Source organism: Onychostoma macrolepis, chromosome 07 (assembly GCF_012432095.1).
Source record: "Onychostoma macrolepis isolate SWU-2019 chromosome 07, ASM1243209v1, whole genome shotgun sequence".
Lineage (NCBI taxonomy): Eukaryota > Metazoa > Chordata > Actinopteri > Cypriniformes > Cyprinidae > Onychostoma > Onychostoma macrolepis.
In genome coordinates this window covers 10,315,768-10,335,430 of record NC_081161.1, presented here as the reverse complement: position 1 = coordinate 10,335,430, position 19,663 = coordinate 10,315,768, and the positions used below count along the sequence as shown (strand labels likewise).

The 19,663-nt window shown below is 37.1% G+C and overlaps 1 protein-coding gene across 4 annotated transcripts in view; it reads left to right on the top strand.

The window, feature by feature from the left end:
* Nucleotides 1-18,980, top strand: part of acsf3 (acyl-CoA synthetase family member 3) — a 56,459-nt gene extending 37,479 nt beyond the window's left edge. For all 4 annotated transcript variants that reach the window (XM_058783493.1, XM_058783496.1, XM_058783494.1 and 1 more), the window contains 3 exons: nucleotides 9,698-9,832; nucleotides 12,459-12,570; nucleotides 18,500-18,980. In XM_058783493.1, coding sequence (XP_058639476.1) covers nucleotides 9,698-9,832; nucleotides 12,459-12,570; nucleotides 18,500-18,626 — 374 coding nt within the window. In that variant the 3' untranslated portion in view covers nucleotides 18,627-18,980. The remainder of the gene's footprint in view (nucleotides 1-9,697; nucleotides 9,833-12,458; nucleotides 12,571-18,499) is intronic.
* Nucleotides 18,981-19,663: the final 683 nt, after the last annotated feature.

Below are 19,663 nucleotides of genomic sequence, written 5' to 3'. Positions count from 1 at the left end.
CCGTCACAACTGTTTTATGCATGCTTATGATAGATCACTTGTTAATATCACTTTAACTCATACCATGTCTGGTCTCTATCAACTCGTCTTCGGATGATCTAATTGAGAGTGAATATTACATGTTGATACCTATGCAACATATTAGTGTCCTAAGAATCTTTAATAGTTTGTATATCAACTTCCAATCCAACCCCTTTGCAAATTACCATGCTCTCAGACAAAGGGTCATAAACCCCCCCAGTATTTCCAAACTCCCGCTTGGAAATTCAGTCTTTCTCAATGGTCAAGCCCATCCTGAGAGGCGTGACTCTTCGCATACCTTAAAGGGCTCATGCACAGTTCCACCTTCAGTCTCTTCTGCAAAAGCTCTTCTGCTAAATCTCCGGATTTCTGCCCATGTGGAGAGCCTGAGCTGGTACCGGCGTGCTCGGTGGGCTCCAACATATCTCAGTCTGCGGTTCTGTTAGATTTTAGAAGGATGTGAGCTAGAACTCTTCTGGACCCTTAAGTTTTGTGCCAGGCCTTGCAGCCTTGACGTTCCATTAAACCAAAGCTCCTCTGACCTCAGATGATCTCTTTTTTAGCTCTTTTTTTCACTTTCTACCTGGAAAGAACATTTCTATCTCAGAACATCTTTGGAATTCATCACTCTTCAACCCGGATGAACGTGATCGCGAGTCCAAAACCTTGAAACCATTAAGACTTTCATCTGAGACTGCATTCCGGACACTCGCCAACAGCCAAGGAAGTGCAAGTATGGTACATCTAACTAAACTAAACAGAGGTTTAGTATAAGTTATAGACCCCTTTATAAACGGCGCTGATGGTTTTACTCAGGTGCTTAACTGACTCTTTCCATAACTGCATTCTGTTTTCTCTAATGGCTTCATTCATCCACTTTAGCTCCCCTTTTGCATATACGCGTGAGTGTATGTATGTTTGTTTGTTTAGATTAGTTATGTGTGTTAGCGTTTAGTTAATAAAAGTTGTGTGCGCAAATTACATGAGTTTCTGGTTCTGCCTTGCAAATTAATGTCCCTTTACGATTTTTGATCTTTACTACATGCTCTAATGTATTAATACTTAGGAAAGTATTTTCTGTGGCCAAGAAAATATCCTTTCTTAGAGTTGATATGAACTTACACTGAATGTTCGCTGGACGGACAGATCAGTTGATGGCAATTTAATTCTGCTACAGTTATTACTGTCAGCCGATATAAATAATTGTAATTAATCATAATTAATTGTAATTATTTATATACAATTCCCTTTTAAACTAATTTGCTACAGCAGACACCTGCGTTGGTGCTTATAATGCCAGTACTAAATTAATTTTATTATTTCAAATAAATTAATGTGTTAATTTTGAAAGCCCTAATTATACACAAATATTAAAATTATGGTCATCATTATCAGTATTACATTACAATAATATCATTACAATTGACTGTTTTTCAATGAACAATGAATTAACTAAGGCCCTTTTTACAGTGGGGACCAAAATGAGATCTGAATCCACTTTCAAGGCCAGTGTGAATGCAATTTTGGTCCACTTAAAGCGGTGAGTTTGATTCTTTTAAAGGAAGAGTATAGTAGAATTATGCAAATTTGATTGCAACTTATGAGAAAAAAACCCTTAAGGACGATAAATGTCATTTGTGTTTTGTCAGCACTTGTTTTGTTATTCATCCTCATTAGCCTTTCTGTGGAGCTGGAAGTGTTATAATGGTCTTAAATTCATGCATTAATATTCATGTAGTTGTGAGTGTTTACTGTATATCTGGTTACTTAACAGAGATTACTTTCCATTAGGCCCCACTTAATCTACAACTCTTTCTGAGTTCTGCTTATTTTGGAGGAAGACGGCACTTTATGTGCTGACTGTCAATATTATCCTTCATTGATCTAGTTTTTCATATGTTTTGTTCCTTTTTCATCTCAAAGAGCACTGCAGCACAGATTACAAGCAAATCTTTAATACACTAACACGCTTTTATGCTGAAACCCAAATTGGTTTTGTTATGTCTGTTTGCATCTGTGTTAAAACCAAAATCATCTTAATCCAAATCTGGCAAAAAAATATGCAATTTGGTGCCGATGTTATTTAAAAAGTAAGATAAAAAATACAAATTGTCTATCAAAAGCCTGTTGTATCATATTTGATACATAAGCCTACATTTTAACATAAGTTAAAGAGTAAATAGAGTAATTAAATAAATGCTTAATATGGTTCTTTTTTATTCTTCTTCTTCTTTTTTCACTTTAGAATTTATATAAATATCCAACAGAAGCTCAGTTCAAGTTTTATAGACCCAGAGAGCCTATGTTCCTCACCTCAGTTTTGCTTCCATGGCTGTCAGGGAATATAGAGTCATTCACACATGTTCAGGAGGAGCAGTGGAGCTCACAGCTTGTCAGAGTGCTGTGTTTGTTCACTGATGTGTAAGTGTGCTGGACGTGAAACATGGCCTCTGTCACACTGCCCTTTCCAGAGCTGTCAACCCCCTTCAGCCTCTCATGCAAGTATGTGTGTGTATGGTGTGCGTGTGTTGCATTGTTTTTGTTTATACCCTGAGCTTCCAGCAAAATAGCCTATTTATGTTTGTTTAAGTGTTGGCATGTGCCAGGAGATTTTACAGATGTGTTTGTTGGCATGTTCCGGTAATTCTTTTGTGTGTATGCAAAAATGACACGTTTTGTCCTGTTAAATCAAAGAGTTAAAAATCTAAACCAAGCATATTGGCTTTCTTATGTTAAAGCATCACCAAACCTCAGCTCACCATCTGAGATGACACTATATATGGAAATAATGTGAAGAATGACTTTGCTTTAAATGCATGAGTTGTCTGTGGGATGCTTTCTCCTCATTGCATCATGTGTTCGTACTTGTTTAGCATGCAACATGGCTGTGTTCACTTAAACACCTCAGCCAGACAGTGAGAAAAAAGAACTAGTGCAATAAAGCTTCTTATCATTTTAATTAGGCAAGCCGCTGGGCCGTAGCGCTTCTGCAGTGACTTCAGTAGACTGATGCCTTTGCTGCCACTGTGTTCATGGAGCGGTTCATATTAGCGTTCGCACAATTACTCATTTTTACTAGTCGTCCAGAAAAGTTGTCATGTAGTTGACGGGTCATTGTTTACCTCATGTAAATGAGTCACGACATGGTGTGCAGAATCAGAGGTCTTTGCTGTTAAATGTATAGATGTTAGGTGTGTGGTTAGAGAGAATGTCTATGTAACTGTGCTTGTGTTCTCATAAACAATGTAAAATCAATCATTCAGTCTCGTTTGCTTATAGTGTTTGTGAGCCTCTGGGAGACACTTGATTAGTTTCAAAGCAGTTTACAGGAATTTTGGCTTGTGAGTCAATGGCATGACAGCATTAATTTATTAATACCTTAAAAATGCATTTCACATATACAGTGACTTGGATACACTTCTTTTATTATGAGCATTGTTGAAAGGAGGGGGAAGATCAGCTCAAATAATAATGATTAATTGGCCTACTGTACTCTATAAATTCTTCAGGAAGTAATAAGTAAATTTTCTTTCAGAAAATTCCAATATTATTATAGAACTGTAGTTTAGGTAGCCAATGTCTATGGTAACATTCTAAACTGTAAAATGACTGTAAAAGCCACAATTTAAATAACTTTACACTTCAAATACTCCAAACTGATTTCACTGTATTTTATGTATAATCATTTTCTATTCTTAACTGTTTTAAATTCATTTTAAATGCATTTTGTTATTCATCCTCATTTTATTTCATTCATTTTAAATCAATTTTTATATCATTTTAAAAGTTTAAACATAAGGTTAAAGTAAGTGCTGTGATGGTAAAGAGAATGTGGGCAAAGAAAGACAAGTGTGTTGGATAATCAGTTGAAAGTAGGATCTCTGAGTTCTATTTGTTTGGTTCATGATGGTCAAAGTGAGTAGGGGGTGAAGTAGTGGAATAGTTAGGTGTTTTGGAAGGTTTTTTCACTTAGTGCAGAAGAGTTTGAACAAAGCTTGAGAATGTTTGTTTTTAAATTCCTTGTTTTTATTGTTGTGATTATTATTTTTTAATGACTATTTCACTTCCTTTTATGTAAAGCACTTTGAATTACCACTGTGTATGAAATGTGCTGCATAAATAAACTTGCCTTGCCTCAAATATAAATAGTTTTGACATAAACAAACAGTTTTAAAATTATAAACCTCACATTTTAGCCTTTAAACCATTTCATATATAATTGATCTAAAAAATACTCATGTGCATGAATCACATGAATCAGCTATTTCAATGTCAGAATGGCAAATTTTGAAGAAATGTCACAAATTTGTTGCAAAAATGTAATACAATACATGTACATGTGTACACTCACATGTATTCATGGTGCAAGTGAAAGATGTTATTTTTTACTTGATGATTACATCACATGACATTTTTAGTCTTTAAAATGAAACTTCTTTTGAATATGGCATAGAAATTTTTTCCCCCAATTTTTCTTTTAAAAAATATTTTTCTACAAATTACATGGCACAATTTCAAAGCAACAAACAATTTGTCTGTCCTCACTGAACATGAAGATGCATAATCACAGTCGATCAAAAATTATTTAAATTTATTTATTTAATTGCATAATGTACTGTTATATGGCCTGCCCAGGGCATTGCTGCAGGAATAGAAACCAAACCATCAACAAAATGTTACTCGTTGTTTGCTGGTTGGTTAGGGCAAAAATTATTTTCGATGGAGGTGGTAGCACACTTCTTTTTTTTTTTAGCTGGTTAGGACACAATGTTATTCATATCCACATACTCCTCAACATCAACCTTCTTTTGCTTTTAATCATAGAAGAAAACCCTGACATGAGGGTTTAATACTTTCTGTGACCTTTGATCCCTCCCCAGGGGCATTATGGATTCTTAAAGAGGACAAAAACCTCTGTAAATTCTCTCCTCTCACACACCAACAGCTTATCTGTCCCCATGTCAAACATGTTCCTGGTTCATTTCCATGAGAAGGAAGCTATGCCGCTGTGACCAAATTACACCTTGCGTTTGCGGATGGGGTTATTTTAAAGAGGGATGGGGCGAGTGTAAATACACTCTTACTGCTGTTAACACCCAGCTACTTTTCCCCACCGCCCCCATCCCTTGCTCACTCTCTTCGTCTCCTTCCACCCACCCACTTCTCCTTCACCTCACCCCAGCCTATCACTGTGGAGCAGTGGTCTGTGAAGAAATTCCCAATATCTAAATTTACACACTGTATCAATCTTGTTTAATAGACTGGAAAGCTTATTGCTCCGGTGCTGGGCAGCAAGAGAGGGCAGCACTGATAAATTGCGCCGTCCCTGCGACAGCCGCCCGTGATGTATAATGAAATATTTATGATTTATCCCAGCTAATAAACTGAAATGAAGAGCCTGATGTATGGGAACAGATGGGCCCTCTATTGATGCTGTGCTCCTCGCTGGAGATGGAGAGAGAGAGGCGAAGAGAAAAAAGTGATAAAACACTGCACGTTGTAGAGCTTTATTGAAAATTTACTGGGAAAAAAGGCAGTTGTTTTTCTATGTACACTTTGTGCACAAAAAAATCTGCCTGATATGGCAAGCATACTGGACTGACACTATCCACATCAGCCATGATTAATTTATCGCATTAGCAAAAGTGTCCAATAACAACCGGTTTTCTAAGTTAAAATACCGTATTGTCCCGAATATAAGACGACCCTGATTATAAGACGACCCCCCTTTTTCCAGATCTACCTTTTGGAAAAAGGCTTTTTGAAAACCAAATCTTGTTTTTTTTATTTTTGTTTTTTCTCTTTCTGTAAAACATTTTTTCTTAAATTATTTTCAAATTGCATATTTTTCCTATTTTAATTTTCCTATTTTAATTTTAATTTACCAGCAATGACACTGAAAAATATACACTTTTTGATATACCATAAAACTAACAGGTAGCCCATCTGAATTATATAACATTTAGGCTATCCATCTCATAGTAGCCTACCAACATTTTATTAACAGTAGAAGTGAAATCTTATTGTAGTCTTCAAATCTGGGTAGCCTACTGTCTTGTGTTTTAAAATCACTTACAGAGGAAGTTTGTTCCCATCAGGCTAACATGACAGTCACGACTCGTGCCGCTGTAAGCTTTTCTTTTTCTTTTTTCTCTCGCGATCTTTATAACACACATACATTACATATTTCATGGCACACTCGTTTTATGCGTGTTTGGCGCCACCTATTGTTGTGAGTGTATTATTGACGTGTCAAAGTCTAGACCCCGAATATAAGAGGACCGCGTTTTTTCAGATGTATTTCCAAGAAAAAAACATCGTCTTATATTCGGGTCAATACGGTAATTACATTTAGTCATGTGATCTTAATATATCTGCCCCCATGAAGTGACCCACTCTATGTAAAGGCCCAGACACAGCAAATCAACATCAGATAATTAGCAGTGATGAAAGCCGCCTCATGTCACCTGTTTCTTGGCCAAAAAGTTGCATTTTCAACGCACCACATGACAGTCAAACGCCAAATAGCACCTGTGTGAAAGGAAATTAACTCTCCAAACCAGCAGATGGCAGTAGTCTGTATATGTCATTCAAAAGGGGAAACCAGAAGAGCTAAGGGCGTGTTCACACTTGGCGTCTTTTTTGACTAGAAAAAGTTGACTAGAGCGCTTTTTCAGTAAAATAAAAAGCTGGCAGCGTTTTGGTTACAAATAGCAGCCGAGGGGCGTCTTTTGTTGCTATAACAACAGCTGCAACGGTAGCCGAGCACTGTGTGCTGCAGAAATGTTGCCTTTTGAATTTAACGGGGAGGGTGTTGGTTCACAACGACTTTTGTGGGAGCGTGACATTATACGAGGAAGGAAACTGTATGGTGCTTCCAACAATTTAGTCCAGGAGCTCCGGTTGGATGATGCACGGTTTTATACAACTCCTTGTACTTCTTGTGCTCGCCACTCGCTTGTCATTGGTCAGCTGTCAAAAAGGCGCTTGACGTAGGGCGTTTTTTTTCAGAAAAGGTTAACTTTTTTCAACTTGAAAAGACGCTCTGAGCTGCAGAAAAAGACACAGGTGGTCAACTTTTTTGAAAACACGGTTTACTCCATAGGATTATAATGTAAAACAGACGCTGGCAGCTTCAAAAAAGACGCCAAGTGTGAACGCCCTAAGACTGCAGATATACAAATTGTACTTGCTTTCACATCACTCTCGCTCGAGTTTCGTTTGCTAGCTTCCGTCAGTACCGTTTTTCTCCTCATGCACTGGTTTGCTAAGCTGAACGGACAGTCACAGTGATCTCTCTCACAAACGGACTCCACCACTGATTCAACATGCTCAATTGGCCAAAAAGCCACTGATGGGGGTGTAAGTAGTGCTAACAGTACGGACCACGTGGCCTAACATTGCCCGACAGCTGACTATTGTGTCTCAGCATTTACATTTAAAGTGAGGTTTGAACACTTACAGCCAGTATGGGCACCTTAGTTTAATGAGTTAAAGGAAGTATGAATGAAACTAGACATTTTCTAAAACAAAAAAAAAGTGCATTTGCCTGTACCAGACTCCCCACTACAATGCTGGGGTATTATGGGTGTTGCAAAGGCGTTGCTATGTAGTTCTTAAAGGGATAGTTCACCCAAAAATGAAAATTACCCAATGATGTACTCACCCTCAAGCCAACCTAGGTGTATATGGCTTTCTTCTTTCAGCTGAATACAATCGGAATTTGTATTATTAAAAAATGTCCTGGCTCTTCCAAGCTTTATAATGGCTGTGAAAAAGTGCTACGCCTACGTCATCAGCTGGATTGCCACTCTCTTATGAATGCGTGTGTGTGACAGTTAGCAGAAGTTAGAGATTACAGTTTATAAAGTTTTAAATATGGATATTTTTCTTACACAAACGCATCGCTTCAGTTCAGAAGGCCTTTAATTAACTCCCCTGAGCCGTGTGGAGTACTTTTTATGATGGATGGATGGATGTTTTTTTTTTTGTGTGCTTCAAAATCTCGACCACAATTCAGTGCCATTATAAACCTTGAAAGAGCCAGGACATTTTTTAATCTAACTCCCATTGTATTCATCTGAAATAAGAAAGTCATGTACACCTAGGATGATTTGAGGGTGAGTAAATCATGCAGTAATTTTGATGGTTTTTAGGTGGTAACTTACTGGAACATGGTCAAAATTATGTTTCCTTTAGGAAGGGAATGGTGGAAGCATTGTGGCAATAAAGGATAGAAACTAATTAAAGTTTGTGGCAATGAGTTGTTAGATGCTGATGTATTGACTGATCTTGGGGATGTGATTCCCATCTCACTCATCAACTGGTTTTCATCTCCAACCAGTCACAGCCTATGTCTAGTTCCCCTTGCCCTGCCAACTTAACCACCCTCTCCCACACACACTCATACACTATAACCCATGACATATCATCCTTAACCTTCACACACCTCACACACATGCACTCTCGTTTCTCAACTCCCCTTCGCCACAGCTGGGGCTTAGCACTCAATAATGATCCAGGCTGGACATCCAACACCTTTGCCCAATGTTCTTTCCTCCTTTTCTTTCACACTCAGTCACTCACCTGCTATGACCTATTTCCTGTCGGCTTCATGGTCTTGCCCCAGCTGAGCCCCAACACTCGATGAGTAGTATCTTTGTCTCCGCTCTGCTAAAGACATTAGAAGACATTCTGGCTTGTGATGACTTGTACTTTTCAGACTCAGACTGAAAACTTTGGCCTTTCATCAAGGTGTGTGTTAAAGTGGAGGCTAACACCTTGTCCTAACCAGACACGTCACGATAAAGCAACAAGCTAATGGTTCCAAATTTTTGGTGTTAATATGATGTTGTCCTAAACGGCAATGACTGCAACAAGCCATGCAAACTGATATGTCTACTTCCTTACTACTAGTATGCAAAAAGTAGTATGGCAGGTTAGTCCAAATATGCAGTATTCATAAAAAAAATTGTGGAAACATTGGACACTTTGGACACTGATCTTATGGCTGTGGGAGAGTTGTCATTTTTTGTTAAATGGTGAGGTACAACATTCTCTGTACTACTACTTTTGGATGCAGCTTATGACAGTATCCATAAATTGTTGCATAGGGCACACTCCGGTCTCTTGGACTTCAGAGACACATGCAAACAAAGGCCACAAAACCACATTAATTTCAGAATTTGAGCCAGATTCTGTTTCAGATCCATATAGCTGTATATCCAAGTTTTGATTGGCTTTGCATTTGTCACTTTGTAGCACTCTTTCAGTGAGGAAACTTGATGCTGGAAACCTGCACCTGGTTTGGATAGGGTGTACCACACTGCTCCTGCTGCTGATGGCTGCAGTGTGTTTGTGTGTTATGGGGTGGTAATTAAGCAGTCTCCAGCTGAGCAGCTCTGTGCAATTGGTTTTTAAGATTGCAAGTTGAAGATCTTGAGCCTGACTACAGGCTATTATTAGAGCTCAGCAGAGGACAACATGCAGCAACCACACACACACACACACAGCTGTAGCAGGAGGATGTAGACTATACAGCCGTTTACATCACTGTTTGAGCCCCATATGGACTCTTCAGCGATTAATAGAGGCGCAGACCCCCATTAAACCAGAGAGCAGTGTGGAGGCAGGTGTAACTCGAAGGGATCTCTGACCGCTCTGGATGCTTTTTCAGGTGACACTGCACTCTACAGAGATGGCGTGTACTGGATCATGGGCCGCACATCAGTGGACATCATCAAGAGTGGAGGATACAAGATCAGTGCACTAGATGTGGAGAGACATCTGCTTGCCCACCCAGATATCACAGGTACACAAGCACTCACACAAATACACATGTAAATTAGGGGTGTAACGATTTATCGATATGGATCGATACATTGATACGATGTCTGACGATACGATGCATTGATGCCACGCGTAAAATATCGATATCTATAGTATAAATAGGCACCTTTATTTTGGCACTGTACACATTTTCACATAATGTCCGTCTATGCATTACCGCCAACACGTGCATTCTCAAACTCACGTATCAGGACTCAATATAAGGACTGTCCAAAGGCACCAGGCGAGCATAAAAGACGCTCGGGACCGTTTGCGGAACAGTCAAGCGCTGTGTGAGAAGTTTTCTGCGCACACATCTGAAGCTCACGCACACAGACAGCCGCGTCTACACCGTGCAAATACTAAATTGAGCTCTCTTCCGCTTTTTTGTTCATGGATGAGTAAATACAGACAAAATTACATCAAAATGCGCGTTTTGGCGAATATCCTAATAAACACAGTCAGTTAGGCATATGTCTTAACGTAAACAGTTGAGAAAGAAAACGCACGTGTATAAGTATATTAAATCCATGCTTTCGTTCTTAAAGGGGTCATATAATGCCATTTTTGTACAAGCTAATATGATTCTTTAGGGTCTAAATTGAAAGTTTGTAATATACTTTAATTAAAAATTCTCATTAGTATTGTAAGAAAACACTCATTTTACCTGCTCAAAACAGCTCTGTTTTCAGCACACGGTTTTAGTGCGTGTGTTTTAAATGCTAATGAGCTTTGCTCGCCCGCCCTCTGTTCTGTGGGGCGTTTTTGACACAACACACGTGGAGTGTTGCCTTGACAACAGTTGAGGGTAAGATGTGCTTGCCTATACAAAAGTAAATATGTGATCAGATAACATAACTTATTCTGGCATAATATTGAAAACATCAATTAGAGTATTTATAGTCTTGGATCATATGCATTTGCAGGATGTAAACAGTATTTTGCAGGTATTGTGTTACCATTAATTTTCATGCAGTTATAACTGTTTTTTATTTATTTAAATTTTTTACATTACTTCTTAACAGACACCGTTATAAACCATCTACAAAAGTAAGCTTAGTGTAGTGTTATAATGTTAACTTTAATATCTGCGTACACAGTTTGTAATAACACAATAACCATAACGTTTTGTTCATTATAAACGTGGGATTATTAAGTATATTGAGAACGTCAGAATAGAAAACATGCATGTACCCTGAATGTAAACATTAGCCACATACATCGTGAAGCGTGCTAGCGATTTGCAAAGATTAATATAAAGATTAATATAAGGTTAATTAAACGTTACACTCACTTCTTCTGGAGGTTCAGCAGGAACACGAATAGTTGGTACCGATTCTTTTTCAGGAGCAGCTTTTAGCAAAACCAGCATTATACTGACCTTCATTTATAAAGCAGTCTGGTGAAAAATGATTCGCGCAAACATGAAAACATTGACGTTGCTCGTGGGGAATATTCCTTCAAAAGCAAAACTCAGCCACTGTGTCTTCAGTGGTTCGGACTTAGGAACATCAAAATGACTGCTGTGTTCATTATTGCACCCGAGAACAGAACACCACAATCGCTTAGACGCCATTCTGCTCATAGACAGCTCCAGCGTATATCAACAATGACGCCGGACTATGATTGACAGCTCGCTCACGAGCAAGGGCGGGTCTGTGTTGAAACACTGCTGTCAATCAAGCATCGTGGGGCGTCCGACCGTGGCGCCACACGGTCGAACGGCTTGATTTGAGACAGGGTAAAACAAATAAGGAGATTAAAAAACACTGGATGGATTTTTATCATTTTATGATGGTTGTGTACAGGCACTGCTAACACACATTTCAGTACAATCAACTTGTAAAAGTGCATGTACCATTATATGACCCCTTTAAAGTGAAAGCAAACTAATAATAAATCTAATGCTGTCAAAGAAAAATACAAGTGCTCACTGCTCCTGACTAAATAACCTTTGTAACATCAAAAATTATTAATCTATATTTAATTTATTCAGTGAAGACTATGTAGTTATTTTACATTTGATTATTACATTTCTGTAGCGTACCTGAAAATTAATTTTAGACTGAGCTGAAAAACCTGAAAAGCACTGTTTATTGAACTTGTGTCTTTGTTCTATTGTATTTATTTTCTGCTATTGCTTCTAATTTGGTTATCTGTAGAAAAGATTTTTAGCACTGAGCCCATAGTAGCAGCCAGAATTGTTTTTCCAATTGTTTATATTCTTTATTATTTAATTTTTTAAAAAGTGTATAGGCCTATTTTTTTGTTGTGAATGTCCCAATTGAGGTATAGGATGTGAAAATTTCAGATAAATATTCATGTTTCATGTTATATATTTTGTTTGCATTTGTGAGTTAATAAAAATGTAGATTGTTGTTTAAAATAGGTATATAATATCATAATATCGAAATATCGATCGATATACTCCTGTATCGAATGGAATCATAATCGTATCGTAGAATTTTTTGAGGTATCGGCAAATATCGTATCGCTGGGTCTGAGAATCGATATCGTATTGTATCGTGACGAACCATCCGATTTACACCCCTAATGTACATATGGGCAAAAGAATAAATATGCACTGTTTCTTCTTTGCTTTGCTTTAGATGTGGCTGTGATTGGTTCTCCAGACCCCACCTGGGGCCAGAAAGTCACTGCAGTTGTGCAGCTGAGGAAGGGGAAGGCTTTGACTCTGTCACAGCTAAAGGCCTGGGCCAGGTAAGTCATATCCTCACTGAAACAGACTTTAGTTTAGAATAAGTTATTCCATACTGCAGTTTATTCAGCCCATTAAGGGGCTGTTCAAACAGAACAAATTCTTGGATATAAAAATGTGAGACATGCTGAGAAAGAGTAAAAAAGTGGATGCATAAAATTGATCTTACCTCATGTATATTAATACCATGACAATCCCAGCAGTCCTGACTGATTTTCTCAAAGGCAAGATTTATTAAATATAGGTGCTAGCTCGATCACTTATTTATCACAAAATATTTCTCCCTTTACAGAGCGATAACGTGTTCTATTAATGTTTGATGTCATGTTTATGCACCAAAAGAGGAACAAAACAATGTTCAAGCCAATGAAACAGCACCGACAATATATATTTCAATATTAATATTTCACCGGATATACAATATGGTATTTTATTATATTATTAATGTAGACATGTATTAAACTGAGTAATGGTCGTTATTAAGCTATAGCATTTGTGCATTTGTATTTATATTACATGTATTTAGGCTGCTGTTTTTCATACAAATGCCATAGAAACCATATAATTAAATTTTTCCGTAGTAGTGAGGTGGTATGTGTGGTTTTATCTTTGGTTATCATGATCTAATTGTGTGATACTATAGATTACGAATGGTTAATTTGGTTAAGTAGAGTCCTAACTCGAACAGTCAGAATATTTACATTTTACCCTATAAATATGAGGTTGTTACAGTTTTTACAGATGTTACTGTTTTTGTTAATTAACATAAATTTAAATCATGCCATCAAGTAGTTTAAAACATGTGAAACTGTCTGATTTCAACTTTCACTCGGGAGAAGAAATCTGCCTTTAAACTTGAAAGAAATCAATTTTGACATTTATTGTAATAACTGGATATCGACTGATATGAAAAAATTTATCATGATAATTTTTTGGGCCATATCGCTCCCAGCCCTAGTGCTAGCATTTGTAGAATTACCATTCATCACCAGTGAATTTGTTGCTCTGTCAACACTACTGTTTATTATTATTTATTTTTTGTAAAACTCATAGAACAGCTCACAGAAGCTGATACTAGTTTACATTCTACATCATTCTTCTTCTGCAGCTCCCCTAGAGGTCTGAATGCGATATGACAAGACTAGAATTTTCTAGTGTCAATCAGCATCTAGCAAGACACACTTGAACTTACTCAAAAAAACAGGCAGGTGATGAAATGTTGCTGAAATGCACCGGCAGCCTTGTTGCAAGTAGTTTATTGTGGAGCACAGCGGTGTGTTTGGAAGTGTTTTTTGGGCTTGCGTCAGCGTACGTGTAGCATGTTGAGTCAGACGTCGATTGGAATCCCTCAGGACATGCGTTAGACTCGAGAGGATTTTTAAAAGCCTCTGTATAAATAACAATAGACACACGTAGACACACTCATGGACAAGAACTCATTTAGGAGCATGCTGCAAGAACAGATGTGTTTTTGGTGGGAGAAGAGGCGGAGAAAGAAACCGATGATGGTGAGAAGAAAGAAACGGTGTCTAACGTGCTCTTTGCATGTTCATTTTATTCCTCATTCTCTCTCGCTTTTTTAAAATGTCACTTTTGTTGCCCAAATGTACCATTTTTGCCTGAACGCAAGTTCTGTCAGAAGACACATGTCCCTTTACAGGAAGTAGCTCAGGGCTTTTTCTTTCTCTATGTGTGTGTGAGCTCCATATGGTGTGGGGGTGTTGGAAGCAGTGCTGTGCCCTGCTGGTGCATTGCCGCGTGTGTTTTTTGCGGCGACCCTTCTGACCTGTCCTAGCCCCTCCAGCACAGCCCAGCAAAGAGCAACATGCGCAGGGAAAGATGCTCACTCCCCAGCACGTAACTCCAGCTGTCATCCTGCGTAATCGTCACTCTATATATGTCATAAGGCGTTGAAAGACAGGAGATGATGAGCTGAAAGTTACACAAACACTGCACACAGACATGCATGCAAAGAGAATGCGGCTACAGTAAAGAGCGGAATATTCTGGAGTGAGAAGTACGTTCAAAATCTTCAAACCACTGCAGGGAAGAGAGAAAAGAGAGGGAGTGAAAAGAGGAGGCATTAACAGAGAGACACCTTGCTGGAAGGGACTTATATAGAAGAAAACAGAATAAAAAAATATTTTTGCACACACACAAAAAAACGTAAGATGATAAAGACGGCTCCAGGCCTGTACTGCAGACAACCGCAAGAGTCGGGCAAGAGCGCAAAACATTTAATTAGCTCAACGCTCCACTCTGCCTTTTAGTATTTGTCTTTATTTCACGCTGATTTCATTGTTTGTGGAATTAATCGAATTCCATGTATCTGGCAGCGTTTTATACAACAGAAGTTCTAGCATAGAGGATGGCGGCTGCGTTAAAAGATATGCAAGAGGTTTTTTGTCATTTTATGTATTTATGTGTGTATTTCACTTGTGACGTTTCACATCTGCACAAAGTCATTAGTGTGTTTGCTTTGCCTGAAGACATTTTCACCACATGTTCCATATAAAACAACATGCAGCATTAAATTATAATACATCTTTATTTCCTTCCACTCCCAGAGTTCAATTTTATGAAGTTACATTTTTTTTTTTTTTTCATGATTTTGCCATCTGCAACAAGACTTCTTTCTTTGGTCCTGAAAAAGAAGTATGGTCTACATAAGTACATTTGTACAAATGATTCTAGCTGCAAAAGCTTGATTTCATGTTTTGTTATTACACGATGCAAGTAAATGTTGCATTTTCAGGGGTTCAAGGCAGGTATTACAGAAAATGCTTTGTTTGTTTCACAAAGTCACAAGCTCATCCATCACCAATAAATTAATTCAAACATCACCTTTGTGATGAATCTTAGTTTCTGATGGAATTGAAATTCTTCCCGTGTGACTCCTATACAACACTGAACACGTTTAATTATTGCCTTAGCTAGGAGTGTTAATTTTGTCAGCAAATTTTGATTTAGTTTTAGTCAGTCGTTTAACTAAAATGCCATTTAATTTTAGTCATATTTTAGTCATGTTAATTGTTTTAGTCTAGTTTTAGTTGACTAAATATCATAGGATTTCAGTTGACTAAGTAGATAGTCAACTGAAGTAGATTTATACGACTAAAATATAATGGGTTTATTTAAATTGCAATGTGTTAATTAAGCATTTCTCCAAAATTTATATTATATAACTTATTATATATTATTGGAGAAATGGTAATATGAATTATTAAGGTTTGAATGTGCAATATAGACTTTGATTTAAATATGACATACCATATTGTCCCGAATATAAGAAGACCCTGATTATAAGACGACCCCCCTTTTTCCAGATATGCCTTGCTTTTTGAAAACCAAATCTTGTTTGTTTGTTTTTTTGTTTTTTGTCTCTGTAAAACACATTTTTTCTTAAATTATTTTCAAATTGCATATTTTTCCTATTTTAATTTTTGTTTTTAAAGTATTGTAAATACTGGTAAAATGTACAAACAATTACATTTTTGACATACACTTTTTGATATACCATTGAAATTACAGGTAGCCCGTCTGAATTATATAACATTTAGGCTATCCATCTCATAGTAGCCTACCAAAATTTTATTATCAGTAGAAGTGAAATCTTATTGTAGTCTTCAAATCTGGGTACTGTCTTATGTTTTAAAATCACTTACAGAGGAAGTTTGTTCCCATCAGGCTAACATGACAGTCATGACTCATACCCCTGTAAGCTTTTCTTTTTCTTTTGTTTTCACTCGCGATCTTTACAACACACATTACATTATTTCATGGCACACTCGTTTTATGCGTTTTTGGCGCCACCTATTGTTGTGGGTGTATTACTGACATGTCAAAGTCTAGACCCCGAATATAAGACGACCGCATTTTTTCAGATGTATTTCCAAGAAAAAAACATCGTCTTATATTCGGGTCAATACGGTATAACGTTTTTATCTTAAAACCACTTCTCATAATAAAACAGGCATATTGTCTAGATTAGGGCTGTCAAGCGTTAAGTTAATTATGAAAAATTACGCAATTCAAATATTTTAACGCAGTTAACGCACTGGCCCTGCCCCCAGACCTGTACGTCATCTTATATTTCATACAGTTGACTGTTGACAAATATGATGCTGGGCAACATCTCCATAAATGCAGTTATGCCCTATAAGATATTGGGGGCAAAAATGCTCCTGTATGAGTTTTTTGTTTCATATTTATGTCATATGATAAGCGATATTACACGAGCAGCAAGAGCAATCGCACAAGTGCTGTTTTTGTCTCTAATATATCGTTTAAATGTGATTTTATACAACAGTTCAGCTGAAGTTAATATTGTGTTATATTTTAAACACAATATTGTCTGTTTTTGCTCAGTTTTGCCAGCAAAAATATTACCTAGGCTATCCACCTTTTTCTTCAACGGGAAGCCTATGGGTGATACTTCCGGGTCATTAGCCTCTATAGGTAAATAACGAGAAGAATAACAACGTGCAGTAAATGATAAAACTGTTTGCACTACAAACCAGTGTGTTCATAATTAATATAATACATTAAAATAATATGGTAAGACACACCAATTTTTTTAATATTAAGCAGCAAAACGAACTGTTTTGTACAGCTAAAAATAGCGGGACGCGGACGAGACCGAAAGCTTGACCCATAGAATTTACAAATGGCCCATTTTTACGGCAAGAAAAAGGTGGATAAAGCCACAGAAGAATTGTCGTGTGTCGCCGAGCAACACAGCAGTGTTTAGTTTCTGAATGAATCCATGTTTTGAACGAATCGTGTGGATCAATGATTCAAAGAACCATTCATAAAGTGAGCCATTTACTTCATTCCTGAACGAATCAGCCGTTTGAACGAATCGAATGAAAGACTCATAAAGATATTTACCGCCACCTGCTGGCAGTTTTAGTTTCTTATTTAGAATATTATTTCATTAAAAAAAATTAAATAAGACTGTTCACCCAAAAAAAAATAAAAAATTAATTAATTAATTAATTAATTATGTCATCATTTAGACTCAAACCTGAATGACTTACTTGCTTTTGTGGCACATAAAAGAAGCTGTTTTGAATACTGTTGGTAACAAAGCTATTTTGGTTACAAATTACTTCCATGGCATGAACGAAAAAAAAAACTGAGATGTTTCTCAAATTATCTTCTTTTATGTTCCATAGTTTATCTTAGGCCATTGTAGCCTGAACGTTTATGTGAAATCAATTTTACGTTGAATCAAAAAAAATATTTATTTTTAAAGCTACTACTTGTAATGTCTACTTTCTCATTTAACACAAAAATAGCGTTTAATAATCTTTTGGGGGTATTTTCACAGCCAAATGTAATTTGCGATTAATTCGATTAATTAATCGACACATCATGTAATTAATTAGATTAAAAAATTTAATCCACTGACAACCCTAGTCTAGATGAATCCTTATTAAAGCTACTAAAGTGATTCAGTCAAGAGCAATGAGTGATTTTTCTTTTTTGTTGTTTGATTAACATTAAGGACACAGGAAGTAGCAGGTATATTAGGCTGCTGTCACTTTAAGACCGAATGCATGGATCCACTATACTAATACACATTCAATATTTTTCTGTTCGTGTTCACCTAAGACACAGCCAACATTTTGACAATTTTATTTGTTTTTGACAAAGATATTTTTTTCATTGTTTTATCATTCAAAACTGGTTTTCATTTAGTTATAGTCTCATTTTGGTTGAAAAAAATGTTGCTGACAAAAAACTATTATGAAAATTATGTGTCAGCTAAACTAACACTGTTAGCTAGGATGTATATCACCATCTGCCGTGAGCTTACCCAGGATCTCATTTGGGACCATCTAACAAACAACAATTGTGAAAGAACAACAGAAATCCACGATTTCTTATTTTCTTAAGTTGATCTTCTCTTTTGGTTTCTTCTTTCAGAGAGCACATGGCTCCATACACCATTCCCACAGGGCTGATCCTGGTGGAAGACATGCCCAGAAACCAGATGGGCAAGGTGAATAAGAAGGACCTTCTTCGCCAGTTTTTCCCTACTCGCTCTGATTGAACCATGTCTGATCCAAGATCAGTCTTCAGAGAGATTTGAGTTTTAACCACAGACTGAAGAACTGTGTCCGGATCTGATCTTTGAAAGAAAGGAGATTGTGATGTCTCCTCACTGAACAGTAGATGGCAGCATGAGTGATTAGAAGTGTCCACAATACAAAGCACTGCACTGTTTTAAATATACTTGATTTCTGTGGTGTTTTATTTAGCAGGTAATAGATGAAATTTCAAAAATGTGTTTTAAATGTAATCTATATTTAAAATAAAACAATGGTAATAATATGAATTGATTTTAAAACACTGAAGATGTTAAGGCAGCAGCATGTCTATTTAAAATGAATGACATTTTTGTAATGAAATTTTGAAATAAATAATTTATTTTGATCAGTGATGTTCTCTTCATGTGATATCAAGTATTTGTGTGCATATGTGTGTGTGCAGCTGTGTGTACACAGGTGTGCGGTCAGGCCCAAAGGCAGTGTGGGCTTGTGGAGAAGGAAGTGATTACAACACAGATGGGTCCTCTCTTCTGCCGTCCCCTCTATTTCACTGATAGTGCATCTACAGATAAGCCCATTGTATTGGTCCGTGAGAGAACAAGTGTAGTGGTTTCTTGACGAATCTCTGTTAGGAGTCCCTTAATGTCTTATCCTATGAATCTCAGGTGAGTCTATAGGTGTGCATTTCAGCGCTGTATATCATTGGTTGAACAAGAAGCTGGCATGTTGGATTGCTCAAATGCAATGTTTTCATTTTTCTGGGAAATCTATATAATGGCTTACTTGCAGTTTCTAACTTTAAATATTACCTTGCTTTTCTCCAAAATTCTGTTTAATTTGTTCTAAATCATTAAATGAGATGTTATGGTGCCTTGGACATCCAGTTGGAAAGGGTTGCATATCTGTTCTGATCTGGTCCCGTACAATAGTGAGAAACAATGCTGAATGAAATTCAACCAAGCATATCATCACAGATAATTAGGAAAGCAAAATAAACAGGGGTTTTCAGCTTCCCATATCTTTTGTTGCTGATGTCAAT